The sequence below is a fragment of the Channa argus genome, chromosome 8, assembly GCF_033026475.1.
Source record: "Channa argus isolate prfri chromosome 8, Channa argus male v1.0, whole genome shotgun sequence".
In the NCBI taxonomy this organism is placed as follows: Eukaryota; Metazoa; Chordata; class Actinopteri; order Anabantiformes; family Channidae; genus Channa; species Channa argus.
In genome coordinates, this window is record NC_090204.1 from 22557029 (window position 1) to 22575707 (window position 18679).

The 18679-nt window shown below is 42.4% G+C and overlaps 1 protein-coding gene across 1 annotated transcript; it reads left to right on the forward strand.

Moving 5' to 3' along the window:
• The first annotated feature begins 5791 nt into the window (after window positions 1–5791).
• On the forward strand, window positions 5792–16687 carry LOC137132254 (thiamine transporter 1-like). Its single transcript, XM_067514546.1, has 5 exons — window positions 5792–5990; window positions 8056–8812; window positions 13446–13638; window positions 14639–14780; window positions 15037–16687. The coding sequence occupies exons 1-5, from the start codon at window positions 5799–5801 to the stop codon at window positions 15181–15183; spliced, it is 1431 nt and encodes a 476-aa protein (XP_067370647.1). The 5' UTR covers window positions 5792–5798; the 3' UTR covers window positions 15184–16687.
• Window positions 16688–18679: the final 1992 nt, after the last annotated feature.

Sequence of the window (18679 nt, forward strand, 5' to 3'; positions counted from 1 at the left end):
CATGCTAAACATTAGCATGTTTACTGCTCATGCTACAATCTGTAATTTACCGCTACCGCTAGCATGAGACTTGACATCAATCCAATTGATTTAGATTTTTAGATTTTAGATTTAGATTTTTTTGCTGCCTTGTACCTCACTTGTAAGTCGCGATGTCGCGAAATCACCCAACCCTTACGGTTCCTGCTCTGCTACACTCAGCCCGGCGCTTTAGGGAGTCATCGCTAGTCATCCCGAAGCGTCACAGCTGGATGGTTGTGGGTTCGCTGCCCCAGCCGACCGTTGCCTTTCTGGAGAAAGTGCCTGTGCCCACAGTTGCACGGGCAGTCGTCCCCCAATCCCAGGGTCGGAAAGACAAATATTAAAAATAATTACTGAAGCCAGGGCCAATGACACTTCACACATCGAACTATTCTTATGTGGGTTTTTTATTTCATAAAAGGGTTAAATTTTCTTCGATTCGAAATCGATTCAGATTCAAAATTTCACACAAATAAGCTACAAAGATGCCAATGGCACCTCGATACCACGCTGTGTTTTTTTATCCACGAGCATTTACACTCTGTCTCCAACTGCAGCAAAATAGCGAGTTTTGGCTCGGTGAGCCGAGCTCCGCATGCCGGAAATTCTACTGTAACCGCTCCTTTTATCATTGTCACACACCTCAAAATATTACGGTAGGTTTGTGCAATGTGGCAGTGAAAACCTTCCCTGTTTGCCCTTCTAAATGTCACAGGGTTGGGTTCAGTGCTGACATCTATAGGTCCACTTGGCTCAAATGTGAAGTGCTGATCGGAAGCAGCTCCTTACCAGCTTTACAGTACCTCGGACGTATCGATGTTCAGTGACATTTGAATTCCACAAGTTTCTCTTTTCAGTTTTTTTTTTTCTGCTATATTCATTGAATTGTATGTCTTTTATCCTTTTAGCCACAGCGATACCGTTGCTTGATTTGCTTGGCTGTCCAATTAAGCAAATAACTGGACTCACTTGCTCTGGACTCTTTACGGTAGAAACTGACATCATCCATTTATGCATGTTCTAGAAAAAGACAGCGCTGTGTCAAAATGCGCATTTTGGTCATTTCTTATTCAACTGACAGTTAGACTGAGAACTTGCCCCTTTGACAAATTGCTTTGCCTGTATGAGTCATATATTTTCCAGTATTGATCATAGCAGTGCATGTCCAGACGTCCAGAGGTGTCCATCACGTTACATATTCTGGTCAGAGTTCGGTGGATTTTTTTTTTTTATCCACCTTACTGTGGGTAAATACTACATCCTATAAAACCCTGGATCTTTATAATATTTCTCAGTGTCAGGAAATATAACCCCATGGTTGAGTGAACAAAATGTCAGAGGGGCTTAGCTGTGAGCCAACAACACCGCTCTTTATGTGATTCTCAGCAAGCAAGCTATATCTTCACTGCAAGCATGTCAATAGATCATAGCTATTGTCAGCTACAGCAGTGATCTATTGACTGATACTGCTTGTGCTGCCAACGCTATTACTAATTCAGTTGCATCTTGCGACTGTATGGGAAAAACTGAAAAGCCCAAAGATAATTCACAGCATATGGGGACAAACTATTTAGCAGGGAATCCTGGATACCATCCGATGCTCCCGTCATACAATTAGACGAGAAGTGGCAGATGGGTGCATGGCAAGGACAGCTGGTTTTGAGGTTTTCACTGTTTGTCTGTCCGTCAGCGTGCCAATCATGGGCTTGCTCTTCCTGCAGCTCGCACAAGTTTCAGGCTGAGGCTGTCAAATTTATCAGAAATGTGTCATGAGCACCGTGCATCACAGAGGAGTGAGGTTACAGGTGTGGGACAAAGCGAGAGCTCCATCTAGTGTTAGCATCTTAATGATTTCGGTGCTGCTGGCCTAGAGGCTAAAACCTCCTTAGATGAGTGATCACGGCCTAACTTACATCCAGACTGCGCTCCAACATATGTGTTGCAGTAAATATTTGGGTCTTTACCAATTTATTCCTTTATATTAAAATCAAATTTCACCTCAGGATAGTGCAGGAGGCATATCAGGCATATAATGTGTTGTATTTAGCTGACTATGGTGAAATGTATGTCTATGGTGTGTGTGTGTGTGTGTGTGTGTGTGTGTGTGTGTACATTAAGTACTTGTCCTGGTTTGAAACTCAGTGAAAATTAAACACACAGGAAGTAGAAAAAAGTTGGATGACCAACTATAAAACATTAGCTTTCACTGTTCACTACAGTGTCACTTTGCTTTTGGCAAATGTAAATGTATCTGTCATTTTGCACAATAATATCAACCTGTGCGTGTTCTACTGCATGTTCTAATGCTACTCAAGCAAAGCTGAATCTCTGATCTAATAAAACATTTTTACTGTGTATTAGCACAGCACTCACCTTTGTCACACACAAGAGAAAAACTGCAAATATTATGTCGCAAAACCTCCTGAAAGGTTAATGTGGCCATGATGAAGCAAAATACAAAATGTTAGTATTTCATAATAAACATGTCTAAAGTGGCACAATAAGTACATTCTAAGTATTTTAAAGAGAGGGAGTGTGTAAAGTGTTGGATTAGACTGTGTTCATTGTCTAAACCAGAAATGTGCTTCAGCCACCTTATTACTGAAGCTTATTGTCCAGTGAGAACAACATGAGCCACAATGGAGAGAAAAAACACATCGAACTTCTACGTCTTATCAGCCCTGCACAGTGGGAGTTCTGCTTTGCCGCCGAACTACTGCACACATAGGCTTATCTAGAACTCGCAAATGCCTCAATATACACCCCACCGCATACACACACGCACACGCGCACGCACACTGTTTCAAAGTCAGGCTCCTGACTGAGCAGCTTCACATCATTTGCCAGCAAGAAAGTCAAAAAAAAAAAAACAGATTGTGGGAACAAGGGTTTGGTCTGTGAAGTGTTCGGACTCATTGCATCTCGGCTGCCTTTGAAGATGCTATGTCAGATACGGCGATGGTGAAGCTACAAGGGAGGAGAGGATAAATAGGTTAATTGAAATATTAAGCAAGGGCATACACAGGAAATTGAATAACCTAAGTGCAATGCTGTTCAGAACAAAATATGTAGTAAACGAGTGGCCTGTGACAAAGGTGACGTTTTAAAAAGCATCACTCGTCGAGGAGGCTCCCTCACCTTTGCTGTTACAGCTTGGATTCCAGAAGGGGTTAGCTGTGGGGCTAAACTCTAAAGAAATCCCTTATTCACAGCAGGGTCAGCCAGGGCGTTTCAGAGCCCAGTGTCAATGTCTGTCCACGTTCGCACCAAATTAAAGTTCCACACAGTTTCTCAGAAAGAGTTTTTTATTTTTATTTATTTATTTTTTTGCTGTGCTTGTGCAGGTGACACACATGAATGCGCGGCGACTAGCCTTTAGATGTCCTTCACCATACTGAGCTCCATTTGGCCCCACTGGGCACAGCAGGTCATCTCAGATGTTTACCTGCCACTGCCTCCCACGGCCCCCCGTTCTGTTCCTGCTGTCATAAGACTGTGTAAAGTTCAAATAGAAAGGCTGGGGAAATGGAGGATGGACACCTTTGATCATCGCTTCAGTCCATGCACTGACTGAAGACTGGCAGGAAAAAAAAAAGAGATGAGGTAGCCTGGTCCCTCAAAATGAGACTAAAGTCCATCTCTGCCTTCTGAAAATGATCGGAAATAAGATGGCAGAAGCCCGATGTGTTGACGTGAGGAGTAGGGTGAAGGTGGTCTTAACATTTTTTGCACTCATGTGTTAATCTTACTTTTAGCCATGTAGTGTGTAACTGTTGGTGAGTATCTACAGAGCACAACAGCTTTGGCTCTTTTTGGCATCTCTCCATTGAGAGTGAAGTGATCAAAACTTTACAGACATGTTAACTAGATTCTAAAGTAAAAAAACAAAAAAAAAACAAAAACAGATGGTCAAACAGGATGAAATTATACATGACAGATTGGTTTTTTACATGTTTATACAGCCATGCTTCCCCTGACACTGTGAAAATAAATAAATATGTGTGTTGCATCTGTGCAACCAGTGCCCTAACAGATGAGAAACAAAAGCAGAGATTAGAATTAGTTAAAAAAAATAAATAAATAAAAATAAATCTCAAATTTAAAGAAACTGTCATTTACTGAGGCTTTACATGCAATGACACATAATACAGCAGGTGCAGGAACAGCTGCTAGTACCACCATTACTACTACTACTACTACTACTACTACTACTACTACTACTACTACTACTACTAATGTTACAATTATAAGATACGATTCTAGCTAATACGATTTTATGAATCAAAAACCTATGGAAGAAAGACACTAGATGACTGAGTTTTAGAGACTGAATGTTGCTGTAGCTGGAATTAGCAGCCCAAATGCGTCATTCTGTCAAAGCTGGGGGGAAAAATTCAGCAATATATAGATAGATAGATAGATAGATATAGATATAGATATAGATATAGATATTTTATATATATAGATATAGATATCTATCTATCTATATAGATAGATAGATAGATATAAAAATGAAAGTCAGTGTAATAATGGACGTAAAATACCATGGAGGCTGAATTAATGTTGAGAGGGTCACCGTTGATAAAACTGCTAAAAAGGGCAGGGGTTTGAGCCCCCACAGTGACCCTTTCAGCATGTGCCTAATGTTGAGATTATTGATATGAGATTGACTGTAATTACACGAAATTACGGACAAATGACCAAAAAAATAGCAATTTCGATCGAATTATAATTATAATAACCCACAGAGCTGTGTATGTCGGCGACGTCCAGGAGACAGAGTGGCACCTGAAAGAAAAGGGAAATCCATCATCTACAGTGTATTGTACAGTATGTGCAGTAATAACAGCCCAGAGGGGAACATTACTCAAAACAGTTTAATATGAAAAACTACAGGTGAAACGTACTTTGGTAGCGTACAGTTGTGTGTTTGTCCATTAGCTCCCTCCGGCTTTGCTCAATGGTCATCGAGGGCCTTGATAGGACTCCCACAACCTGAAGGTAGACATGCCAGACATGTGAGCAGGGATAATCGTTTCTTTGCTTGTGACCTTGATGACGAGAATTAAGTCACAGAGACAGTCTGACAGTTGGAGCTGAGGCAGAGCTTTCTGTTGACACCCCCACTGGTGACTCATAATTCGCTGGCAGATATTTGAAATTACAGACTACAGTCATTCTCATCACCGGAACTCTTTGCCTTGAACTCTTAAACCGACTTTAAAGTTATGACCTTGTTATTTATAGCATAACGGTCAGATTATCCGATCACATCGAGTCATCTGAAATTTGACAGCTGTGTCCAAGTGTCTATATTTTGTTTAAGCGGCTCTAAATTGCATGTAACATTTGTGCTGAAAGATTCCTCATTGTTGGAGGCAGAAGCTAAGCAGACACACAGTGTGTACTGCACACACTCATTGCTGGTGTGTGACTTCACCTCTTTCTCAATATCTCCAGAAATGAGGGTGTTTTCACATAAAGACAGAGGAGGAGACAGTATTTATTATAACCTGCCAGAGCCCCTGGGGCTCACCACCTCATATTTCATCTTAATGTATCTTCACTCACGGCCTCACATTTCTTCCTGTCTCACGGTAGCCAGGAAAACTTCAGAGGTGAGAAACAACAACGGCAAAGCAGGTGACTCGGTGTTCACAGTCAGTCTCACCTTGGCCTTATCTGGGGCTTCCATATCTCCACAGATTAAACTGCCCAAATTAGACCGTGCTCTCGCTGGATGCGGCGAGTCGCCTCTCGGGAGCCGGAGAGGAACGATGGGTTTTTGCTGCAGCGGGGAGTGTGGCTACAGGCCTAGCAGGGCAGGCCATTATATGTCCTGCCGTGCCGGATGGGTGGGCCCCACTGCGCTGCTCTGCATCTACGGTTTCTGCTCCATGATGAGGCCCATAGAGCCCTTTCTGACAGAGTTTCTCACAGGGACCTACAAGAATCTCACCACGGAGCAGGTGAGGTACTGAGCTCTAAAATGAGATGCGAGTGCAGTACAGTTTACTACAGTTACTTCATCTTTTTCTTTTTAAATCGATGGTCTGAGCAATGCAGTGTTTCCCCTAAAACATTTTTCAGGCACGGTGGCCGAAGGGTACGAGAGGTTTTGCGCACGCACACAGAAAAATTTCTCATGCAACACATTTGGCGGGTAAATTCCATTTAAGGGTCCAGTAAAACAAGGTGGATATTAATAAGATGTATTTATTGCATGCAAATAATTTCTCCTGTCTCACTGGGGGCCTCAGTTTACATCCTCTGGGATGTTCCTCTTCTAACAGACTGTTTATGCTGATGACAGGTGCAACAGAATATTCCTGCGTATCCTGCCAGTTATGAAAGACAATGTCTAACCGTGCTATTTTTGTAAATATTGCTTTAAAAAAAACAGAATTACATTAAAATAAGTTTAACACTTTTCTATTTCACAATTTGTTTTAAATATACGAGGCCACCGAACTGGAACTTACTTACTGTGATATATCAGCTTCCCATCAAAATAATTTAATTTCACTTGCGTGTGGATTTGGTTTAACAGCACAAAACCATATTGTCAAACCAAATGCCACCGCTCTGCATTGTAAACATTACATAAGTTCAGTTTCAGGTCGCACACAACACCTGCAGAACAAAGAGGCCACGGAGGAGCAGACAACAGAAATGTGCACCTCAGTTGTGTTCAGACAAAGTCCTTTCTGCGGGATTGTGTGGAGGTGTGACCATGTTTGTTTGTGTTTCAGATCAGAAAAGACCGTTTGATTTCTCGGATTTTATGTACAATATTTGTTCTCGCTGTCTGGCTGTAGGAAAGGCAGTGAACGGCTCAGTGATCCCTTCGTACCTACTCGCAAGAAAAAAAAAACAAGTCAATTGATTGTGAACGTAAAATCACTAGACACAAACAATTTTTTTGCCTGCTGTGTAATCATGGCGGGAGGACTCGTTGGCATGGCGGCGTGCCATGCTTTGTACCACTGTAGGGGAAACACTGCAATGGAAATGAAGTCTCGCATAACACGAAGTAATATGTAGGAAAATATGAATGTAAAGTGTGAATAACACAAACAATTACGTGTATATTCACGACTACAGTTGGAGAAGAACAGGGGAGCTTCTACGGTATCATGCCTCAGTGGTTGCATTAGGATTAAACCAATCTGGACCCTTCATGTCTCTGGAATCAGTTTGTGATGCACGCGGCAGGATGGGACATGCTTTGTTCTCAACCACGTGCAACGCAAACTACTTTTCAGCTTGATTATATATGAAGCTCTAGAAGTTAGTGAACAAAGACTTCACAATTGAAATTTTCCGGTTCCAAACATGGATACAAGTGTCTAGTATCTATCAAGTATCAAGTATTGTTGGCTTTTCCGGTCACGTGTCGAAGTGTCCTTGAGCAAGACACCGAACCCCAACTTAGTTGCTCCCGGTGAGCGTTGGCCGGCTGCATAGCAGCTCCCCCATCGGTGTGTGAGTGTGTGTGTGATTGTGAGTGTGAATGGGTGAATAAGAAGCAGTGTAAAGCGCTTTGAGTGCCAATAGGTAGGAAAGTGCTATATAAGTGCAGAACATTAACATTTACCATATGTATCTTCTATGTGTTTTGACTGTAACCATTGAAAAAAGCTTGAGTTAAAAGTAGCACTAAGATTTTTCTAACTTCAATCAGTAATTGAGTATAATAAACAGTCGTATTTGTGTCGGAACCGAATGTAAAGTTATCGCACCGAACAGCTACTGCAGAACAAAATCAACAAAAACAAGAACCAAAAATTTATGACATATGTAAATCCTTTAAAATACTTTGTTTTTCTGGTTTAAGCCTAAAATACAAAGAAGAAATAAACAAAGTGCAACCCACTGCTGGCATCCATCTACATTGTTCTGTCAGGAGCCGACAGAAATGGCAACATGTGGCAATAAAAGAAAACATTTTTAATTATTATTTTTGTCAAAGTAACAGAAAACAACGTAAGAACAACACACTAATTGCAATCATTGTGATTATTCCATATCCAGGTGAGTAAACAGGTGTATCCTGTGTGGACTTACTCCAGTCTGGTTCTCCTTGTTCCAGTCCTGCTGGTGACAGACTTCCTCAGATATAAGCCCGTGGTCATCCTCCAGGGGCTCACCTACGTCACTGCCTTTCTGCTGCTGCTAGTTGGCTCTGGTGTCCGCTCGGCTCAGTTGGCCCTGTTCAGCTACAGCGTTGCCACGGCAGCGGATGTGGCCTATTTTTCTTACATTTACAGCGTGGTCCAGCCGAGCTACTATCAAAGAGTGACCAGCTATGTCAGAGGGGCCAATCTGCTGGGCTACGCTGTGGGCGCCTTGCTGGCCCAACTGTTAGTTTCTTTGGGTGGGGCGTCCTTGTATTTCTTAGCTTTGATGACTCTCATCTCTGTCTCTGTAGGGCTAATAACCTCCTTTTTCATGCCAATGCCTAAGACTAGTTTATTTTTTAAGGGGACCTATTCTGCACAACAGAGAGACTCAGGTGAAGGCACTTGCGACTCTGAAAGCCAGGAATTGAACATCTGGGCGAAGAGCATGACAGCTGTCAAGTATGTGAAAGGGATGTTCAGAAGACTCGTACTGGATTGTAAGGCGTGTTATTCATCTGTGGCCCTGCTCTTCTTCTGCATATGGGCGGCTTCAGCGAGGTGCGGTTACTACCAGGTTTCAGGCTACATCCAGCTTCTCTGGGTGGATGTACAGCCCCATAACTTCACTGCCTACAATGGAGGGGTGGACGCCATCAGCACATTGTCAGGTACTCTGGGGGCGGTGGTGCAGTGGTGCCTTGGTACATTTCCGTCTCCTAAAAATTATGTCCCTCTACAAGCGATTACATAGATTAAATAGAGATTCATTTGATTTGATTTGTAAATTATGTTTGACTGTTTGTAGCGTTTTGTTTTTAGCCAAATTTCCTTCCAACTTAACCTTCCGCTGAAGTTTTTGTGCCTGTTCCTGTTCCTGTTGCGTCATAAGCTACACATCCAATACTGACACCAAAGTGCGCCCGCAACGTCCGTCCCGGACAAAGTTGTTCCCAGGGCGTCAAACTGTGGCGCCAAAGGTGACAAATTATTTTACACTGTGGGATGAAAACGCGTTGAACGGAAATGGCGAGTTGCAAACAGGTTGATACTAAACATGTATCAAATTTTGCAGCAAAATATCTTCTTTTCGTTTTCTTCTGTAATATGGGATCCTGCAGTACAATGTCCAGTTTGTGCGACTACAATTTTATTAAAGCCTTTTATTGTTGTTGTTAGGCAGTTAAAGGAGCTGGTTAGGGTCAGAGAAAGATCGAGGACATTATATCAATGTGTAATTGGTCAATAATAATATTAAAAGCAAAGGTGGAGGTATAATGACAATATATAATCATAAATGTCCTTCTCTTTATGATCCTCACGTGGGCCTACTTCATAACCTCTTCAGCGCACACGTTAAGTTTGTAGTTTAAATTCCATCACACACACCACATCGATTTTTGGCCATGTGTGGGCAGCACTGCAACCCACATACATAAGACCTTAGGAAATCAATACGGGAAACAATCAGGAAGCAGTTATCACTTCACACACGCAGCGTGTTCGGGGAAACAACCCTGGTCATTTGGTGCCGTTTTCTTTTCTCTTTTTAAGAGTGAAATTGTCTTGAAATCTTGAAAACACTGACTCCAAATGAGTAGCAACCATCGCATAACTGTGTCCCGCTTAAATACATTTGCTCATTTAAGTTTATGGGTTTTACATACATTGTGCTATAAAAAAAAATTAAGTGAATACAAAGGGGGAAAAAAACAATCAATTTCCACAATCAGTATTTTGCAACAACTGAAGCACGGCAGACAATAGGGGCAGCATTAATTAGACTATTTAATTGCCTGCTCTCATCCCAGATGGGTTTAGCAGCTGTTTTCAGCCAGTCACTGCACTTTTATTGATTATAGTACTGATACATTCCTGTATTCCCCTTGAAACCCAAAGCAATTACTCTGTGTAAACCGCATCCAGCTGTATGCCTTTCACTTGTAAATGATTCTGCCCAACATGCAGTAAAGCTGTAGGGCCCATGTCTGATATTTCCCCAAAGATTCTTGTTGTATTTTCCTCCGTGCCGTACTTAGAATACATCCCCGAGGAAAAAACCTGCTGGAAACCGATAGGGAAAATATGAATATGGATTACCGACATGATAAAACACAGCGGAGAAACACAACATAATTTACTATTTTCATATTCAGCATGTTAATAAATGTATGTCCTGGAGCTTGGAAACATTTTTTTAGTAGCTCATTAGTTTTGGGATAAGACCTAATATGTATGCAGAACAAACTGAGTTATGTTCATCTATATTGTGATTTTCCGGGAGAAGGACTTACAGGCCACCTTGACTAATCTATTTATCTGCAGTCTAACAGAGTAATTAATAGTAATCTACACATCAAACACATATTTAAGTGAGCAGAGAATGAATTCTGAACATGCTTTCATTTAGGACGCTACCTTCCCTGGGCCAAGGTTTCCCATTCGAATTGACTCGAAATAGCATGTGGATTATATTTCTGTTTAGATTTAGGCCACACACACGGGAGCTTAGTACCAATTTAAATTCTAATTCGTAATACGCACACAGCACAATGATTTTTAATCAGTGTGACAAGCATGACACAGTATGAAGTCGCACACTTTAGCCGGTTACAAAATGCGAAAAGTTTGACCTTTGTGTAGTTAATGTTTGAACTTTCACATTTAAAATCCAAATAAACTTGTGTCATGGTGAAACCTTGGAATTCTTGGAAGCTTGTCCTACAAAAGATTCACATTTAAACGTTCAACCAGACGATCGACTAAATATTTTTGTTGTTGGCCTGAAATGCCCAATACAGTAATTCAGGGATTGCCATGAAATGTTGTACCACTATTCATGGTCCCTAGAGCCACCAAACTTAATTTACCCATTTGCGTCGGAGCTTTCAGTGTATCTCATTGGAAACCGTGACGCTTCAGTGTATAGCATATAAAGTGGAAAAAGTCTAATCGGGGGGGGGGGGGGGGGGGGGGGGGGGGGGGGGGGGGGGGGGGGGGGACAAGGTTGTGGACGGTGCAAGAAGACCCAGGATTTTCCCACAGGGGACCAGGGTTAGACTCTAGTGCGAGATGTGGTGCGGTTTAATGATGATCGTAACATGGTGAGATGAGGAAGTACGCGTGTGCTGGTATCACCGATTGTAGCATTTTGTTTTTATGTAATTGAACCCTACCCTGAAGTTTTTGTGCCTGACCCTAAAACTGTGGCATCAATGTAATACGCCCAAAGATGTAATAAGGTGCGTTAGGAAGCGTATCTAAAAAAAAAAAAGTCATTTATGAATCACTGTACAAACCCTTTAATCAAAAGAAAAGGAAAACAGGTTTTGTACCCAACAGATTCATGCATTTCAAAAACAGATGCTTTTAACAACACAATTGCAAAGCACAACTTTTTTTTTTTTTTTTTTTTGCCATGTAAAATATTGTATAGCTCTGTGGAAAAATGCTGATATTGAACATGATCCAGGCTTTTGCAAAGTTTCCACCGCTCGTTCCCCCTACACTTGCAACCACTGACAGCATAGGGAAGATGTGGGCTATGATCTCCATCGATCTCGATGTCCTATTTAATCCTGCTTTTGCCTTTTGTCTTTTTACGTTCCTATAAAAATGGAATAAATGGCAGAATGCACTTATCCCAGAATCCAGCACCATTTTAGCACCTAACAGTCACTCGTGCAGCTTGAACGTACTGTAGAGCCCAGCAGCATTATTGATCCCTCACTATGAAGCTTCACAGCCAGCTTCTGCTGACCCCACTAAGCCTCCGGTTGACACTGCAAAAGAGAAACTGGTCCAGTTCAGCCTCCACTTGACCCCCACCTTTGCTAATTAGAGCCAGGGGACTGATTAAGTACTTATACATCTTAAACACACAGACTAGTCCGGATAGTGTTTATGTTGGAGTGTTAGCACTGATTGACCACGAATGGGCAAAAAAATCTAAGCAAATGAAGGTATTTAAAAGAGTGAAGTAATTATACTCGGCATCTCCTAACTGTACGGTTTAACCGCAGGGAATACGGCGCTGTAAGTGAATGGATCCATGTCTCTAGGCTTTTAGCCGTGGCCCTATTGACACTCACCTCACTGAATGGGACTCAGGTTTAGTTTTTATTTAACCATTAGGAATTAAAGGAAGAGATCTTCAAAGCGTCAGCAGGTGGAGACGGACAAAGGCAGAGGTTACAAACAAAGGAGACAGATGGGAGGCAAAAGACAAAAAGCTGTTCGATATTTTTTTGCGAGCGAGAATGCATGAAATTGCCTTTTTATAAATGATTGATAAATGAAAATGAACTAATTAGCACCAAAACATCACCATGCCACAAAATGACATAGTAACCCTGGTAAATGGGACGTGGTAACCGTAACCCACATCACACGCAATGCACACAGAGGCAGTACAGCTACGTCTTACCTGGCAACAAATAGATGTTTGGAATGGTGAACATATCGAATTTCATAAAAACAGTATCTTCCAGTGTCTTTTAAGAAACTTTGTAGGTTCAGGGAAAACACTGCCTACAACAAATGAAGCCGCCTTGTCTGTGAATGAATTAAGTATTAAATACTAATAAAACTGTCTCCCCACTGCACATCCCCCTGTTTCTAGCACAGTGTACAGTGCTGTAGGACTCTGACTACCATCTACAGTCAGAGGAGATTTCATGGGCTCTACCCGGCTCATGAACGCCACCTGGTGGCCAAAAAAGAAACTACGACGCAGCTGTGCTCAGCAACTATATCAACTTGTTTTTAAATTATTCATATTGCTTTTGTGTTTATTACTGCATGTCAAAGGGTCTTTGGACAACACACTGAACCGTGAGCGTGTTTAATGTAGCAGTCTGTCCACAATAATTCCCCTCTCTGTGATTTCAGCCACTCAGCCATAGTCTTATCATTCCTCCCTGTTCTGCTGTTTACAAATGCAGTGCTAATAATTTGCTGCATTGGCTTTGGGCCACGATCTCAGGCTGAATTCTAAAGCTTGACAGAAGAAGGTCATCTGAACATTTCATACTGTTGACCGTAAATGTAAAAGTGTGAAACGTTTGACCTGAGCGTGCCGCCCCCTCCCCACGGCCATGGAACACCAACACTGTCCCCGTATCTCCACAGCTGCTTCGGCGTAACTTCTGTGTCAAAATTTGGCAGTTGGATTATTTTCAATGTGTCATTATTCACTAATGCTACTTTCGCTTCACAGTCTGTTTTTCCTACAGTTATCAAAAAGATTTCAACTGTTGTGTTGTCCTGAGTAAAAACGCAGAGTGCCTGTGTGTTGTTCCATAGGAGCTGCAGCTACTGTTGCCGTCGGCCACCTGTCTCTGGAGTGGTCTGTGTGGGGAGAACTGGTCCTCGGGGGTTTCACGTTCCTGATTGCTGGGGCCATATTCCTAATGGATCTAACTGACAACATCTGGATCAGCTATGCGTGCTACATGCTCCTTAAGACAGTGTACATGCAGCTCGCCACCGTCTGCACGTAAGCAAAACTTTAGAGATAAGCCAACAGTCCAAATCGTTTGGGGGGGCGTTTTACAGTTCAACGCATCACGGGGGACACATGTTTTAATTAGAGGGTGTTCAATTCACATATCTGATCCCACAAATAAACCATCACCACATTTGATGTGCTCAACAGCACAGAGCTACCAAACGCTGCACGCTCAGATGACTCTCTCCCAATATTCAAAAAACTGCTGAAAACTGAACTCTTCGGCATCATCCTATGCACTTAAATCTCTTAATAAAAAAAAAATTCATAAAAAAAAACACCTTTCTGCGCTCTTGCACTTGTATCTCGTGAAATGTGAACACTTTTCTGACAGGACTTTGCTTTGATGTTTTCTCCTTGACTTAGAGTTTTGCTTGCCGCTTTGGATAAAAGCGTCTGCTAAATGACTAAATGTAAATGTAAATGTAAACAGCAAATAACTCCACATAATATATGGTAAATGGTAGATGGCCACTTTACAATGTTGACTCATTCGCACATTCGCACACACACTCACACACCGATGGCTGGTGGCCGCCATGCAAGGTGCTGACCTGACCCACCGGGAGCCACTTGGGGTTCAGTGTCTCGCCCAAGACAGGTAGCCAGGACCGGGGATCGAACCATTGACCCTGTCGTCCGCGGACAACTGCCACACCAAATGACATAAATATAGGAAGAACGCATTCTATCTGACCCTCTGAGCATGTTGTTTGGGTAAATTACATCACATCTACTCACCTCCTGTTTCAGTTTCTACATGTCACTATTTTATAAATATTTTATGAACATTTATGAACATGTACAGACAAAAGTAAGTGAAAGAGGTTTTATTAAATGAGCCACTGTGTAGTGCAACTTTTGCAGGTCACATGGGCAGGTAATTAAAGGCGGCAGCTTAATGACAGGACTGTAACAGCTAATTGAGCTAACGATGTTTCCAAATGACCGAATGAAGACGCACAGCATCTCATGTGCACTGTCCCAGTTTTCAGATAGCCAAAGCACTGAACAGGGAGCGCTATGCTTTGGTATTCGGCATGAACAGCTTCGTGGGCACAGTTCTCCAGAGTGTCCTCACAGCCATCGTCATCAACACCAAGTCTCTGCAGCTCACCATCACCTCCCAGGTACTGAATCGAATTGGACGGCTGCAATGAAATGTAAACTACTGTAGGTGATGTGGATGTTGAATAAAGTGAGCAAATATTATCTATTACATGAAATAAAGATGTGTATGCCTCTTACCCAGTGACAGCTGGGATAGGCTCCACCCCCCGTGATAATGGACGGAGGATGATAAAGACAGGAGTGTTGCTAAGACACCGAGAACAAAACTGTGCTGTGTTGAAGGATGTGCATGTAATCCCCTCTTCTCTTTTTCAGTTTTTCATCTACGCCTCATACTTTGCTGCCATTTCCCTGCTGTTCACGGCCAGAGGTCTGCACACTGTGTTCCACGTGAAATGTGGCACTGCAAGCGACCAGGCAGAGGAGGGAGCCACCGAGCTGCCAGAGGGCTCCCATCTGTGACAAGCCCACGATGCTCAGTCCATTAATGAGTCGCCGTGGTGAATCCATTTAAAATGCAGCTGAAGTCAGGTGCTGTGGCTCAGATTGTGGCATTGGGAAAGTGCAGTCCATGCATGTTGCCAGTAGATGACACTGCCTTCACAGTACAATGCAAACATGGGAACCAGCTCCCATTCTAAGTGGCCACAATGCCAGAAAAAGTAGCCGTATCAGCTCTAAGCAGGGAATGGACAGAATTCAGAATCACAGGTTTTAGGGGCTTTGCTGTCTCAGATGCAGAAATGAAAAGGCTTTTTTTTCCCCTCAGTGCTTGTTTTCTAACGTATCCAATCTGTCCTGCACTTGGTTTTCAAGCCCAACTCTTTGTACCACTTTAAGAACATGTCTTTGAACTCACCCAAAGACATGTAGCATTTTGCATGATGATTGACAGGCTCTTCCGGTTAATTAAAACCAGAACATCAACAGTGCAGTAAGTCACACAATGAATACATGCTGCTTCCGACGATGTCATTTATGATTACAAAGTTAAACACACTGTAAAAGATTATGTCTAATTGTTTAATTACATTTAATGCCACATAACCTTTTGCTTGGCTTTGTTGATTTGTTTCATTATTTGTACTTTAACTTTGCCAACCTGCAGTTTGCTTAAGCTTGATTTTTGTTTGACTGCTGATTAAAACTGGTTCTTATCAGCAATGGTTATGTAAGCTTCATTTCCAGTGATGCACAGCCTTCCCAGTACAGTCAGCAACCTGCCCTTTTTACACTCATCATTCCAGGTCTTTTTAGAAATCATCATTCTCTGCCGCTAATTAATATTATCCCTCCAGGTCTTCTTGATTTTTCAGTAGAATCCCGAGCCCTCATTAACGCCCCTCGGCGTGCTGTTGATGAACTCAATCAGCAGTAAACTGGGGCTAAAGCTGGTGTGTTACGAGCACAATTATGTGTAATGACAAAGTGATGGAGCATTTGTTGTTGCCAAGTAACAGATTCTTGGGTTTGAGGCTTAGAGCTTAGAAAAACCAGATTCTCCTTTAGCTTGTGGTGTGTGTAGGTGTGTGTGTGTGTGTGTGTGTTAAATATGTGTAACGACCTGCTTCCAGGAGACCTGCTACACACCACCTTCAGGAGGTGGTGTGTAAACCCAGTGCCCTAATTCAGCATGTCTGCGATGTTGCCCTATTAGCAATTTCTGTCCTCGTTCATAAACACCATACATTAGTCGAGCAGACAGGAAAAAAATGTAAATGACCAGATGGTGCATGCGTGGTCACGTCTGACCTATAATTCAAAATTATACCAGTAAGTTAATTGGGCGTCATAGATGGATAACGGGAGACGGACATTAGCAGGACTGAGCTGGCATATTGTATGTGTCGCAAATGCTAATCCATCAGATCTTAAACATGATATTCTCTCAATTTTGTGTGGTGTTTTAATGAAAAAGCCTTATGAAGCGCATAGGTTTGAACAATTAAACACATAATTGCAATTACCTGAATATTATTAATGTTTTTTTTTTGTGTGTGTGTGTATGTGTTTAAAATGCAATTTCAGCCTAATGTTATGACGTCAGCCAATGCATCCGTTTTTTTTTTTCCCTGCCTGCATTATTGCTTGGTGCTTGCTCATCAAAGCAAAGTTCAATCTGTTCAGTAGATTTAAATAAATATACTGCTTAAGATTTGTTGTCTTGTCCAAGGACACATTGAAATGTTGCCAGAAGGAAGTGGAAATCGAACCACTGGCCTCGCGGTTCTAGCATTGACTGCTCAACCAACTGAGCCACAACCACAAAAGGGGTTTCACACTGGGCCTGAACGTCCTCAGCCTTGTTGACCCACTCACACCAACCTTCTGGTCAATGTTCACTTCAGTCCTTAAGGATGATAAAACGTTTCTCCTGGTTTGTCGTTCAGTCAGTAACACATCCAATATGGCAGCCAAACTGTGGGTGAGAAAGTTTAATTGCAATGTAAAAATTGCAGTGAAGTTCAATAGTTTGTTAATTTCAACATGTTTCAAGACAGGTGCCCTTTGGCGTCACTGTTAGACGCCACTATTTGACGCCACAGGTCCACTGTGGCGTCAGTATTGAACGATCTGCGAGCATCACCAGGACTTCAAAGACGACAAAAAAAGGCTTTAGGGAAAACGACTTCAGCATGAGGTTACTTTAAGAGACAACATGGATTAAGTATTAAGATAACAGCGACAGAGGAACGTGTTCTGTAACTATAGTTGCCATTGTTGTACTATGATTATCATTAAGTTGAATCCTGGTTTCTTGTGGAAAAGTCCTGGGTCTTGTTGGAACACCCACCACCCCGTCCTCCTCACAGACAGCTTAGAGGGTCAATCACGCAATCAATCATGATGTAACGTAAGGGGACTGGGCAGCACCTCTGCCGTTTTAGCCTCCCCCTGCGCTGACCTGAGCAAACGGTGGATTCAGAGTTCAGGTGAGTCTGGTGGTTTAGCTTAGTGCCACAAGATAGGTAGAAAGTAATAATAATAATTTGGAAAAACTGGTTATTTCAGACATTTTCCATAAAACAGAAAGTGAAACTTCAGACATTTTGGCTCCGGGTCGAAAAAGCTCAGGTGTCACTAATTAGCGTGACAGAGAGCCAGCATGCACATTAGCAGGACTGTGAAACCGAAGCAGTTAAATGAAAACCCAGACTTCATTAAGAACATTATTCACACTTGTGCTTCTCTGGCTGCTGCAGGTCAAAATGTCTTCTGTGAAAAAGACCCATTGAGATAATGTGTCTCCCTGTGAGAATCAATTCCTGGTATTGATTTAGGTGGAGCTCATTTAAATGATCTGCACATAGAGACAGAGGGGGAGGGAGAGAGAGGGACAGAGAGGGACAGAGAGGGACAGAGAGGGAGGGGTTAGGATAAAACTAAACTCTGGAGCCTGGATGTATATTGTTTATTCTTGCCACGAAATGGTCACTGCTTCCTTGAATTGTATTTCAGGGAACTGATGCTTATTCATATGAATTCAAGCATGCACATAAACACTCCTGTGATTCATCGACACAACCATCGTACCATTTACTCAGCTGTGGCCGCCGTCCCTTCTGTCAGGGGAAGACGCTGACGACACGCTGTTGTCATCTTAAACAAGGAAACAGGTTTATGCCACCGTCCAGTCGGCCAGCACACACACACAGCGGCTACACACCTTATTGCACTTCGCTTAAGTCATGCAGTCATCTTTCCCTCATCTATGAGGAAAAAAAGAAACCAACCCGCAGTTTATTTGGGATGAGGTTCCACATGGGTTTTAAAATCCTCATGCACCACAGCGCTGATATGCAGCGTGATAGTGTTTTTCCTGCCTGCGTTATTGAAAACCAACTGTACTGTATCAGAGCTTAGACATGTGGGGCAACGAGGATCCTGATCCCACAGAATCAGATAAGACAGAGTGAGTCATCAGAACTGAAGTGAATTCAAGGTTATGTGCAAATAT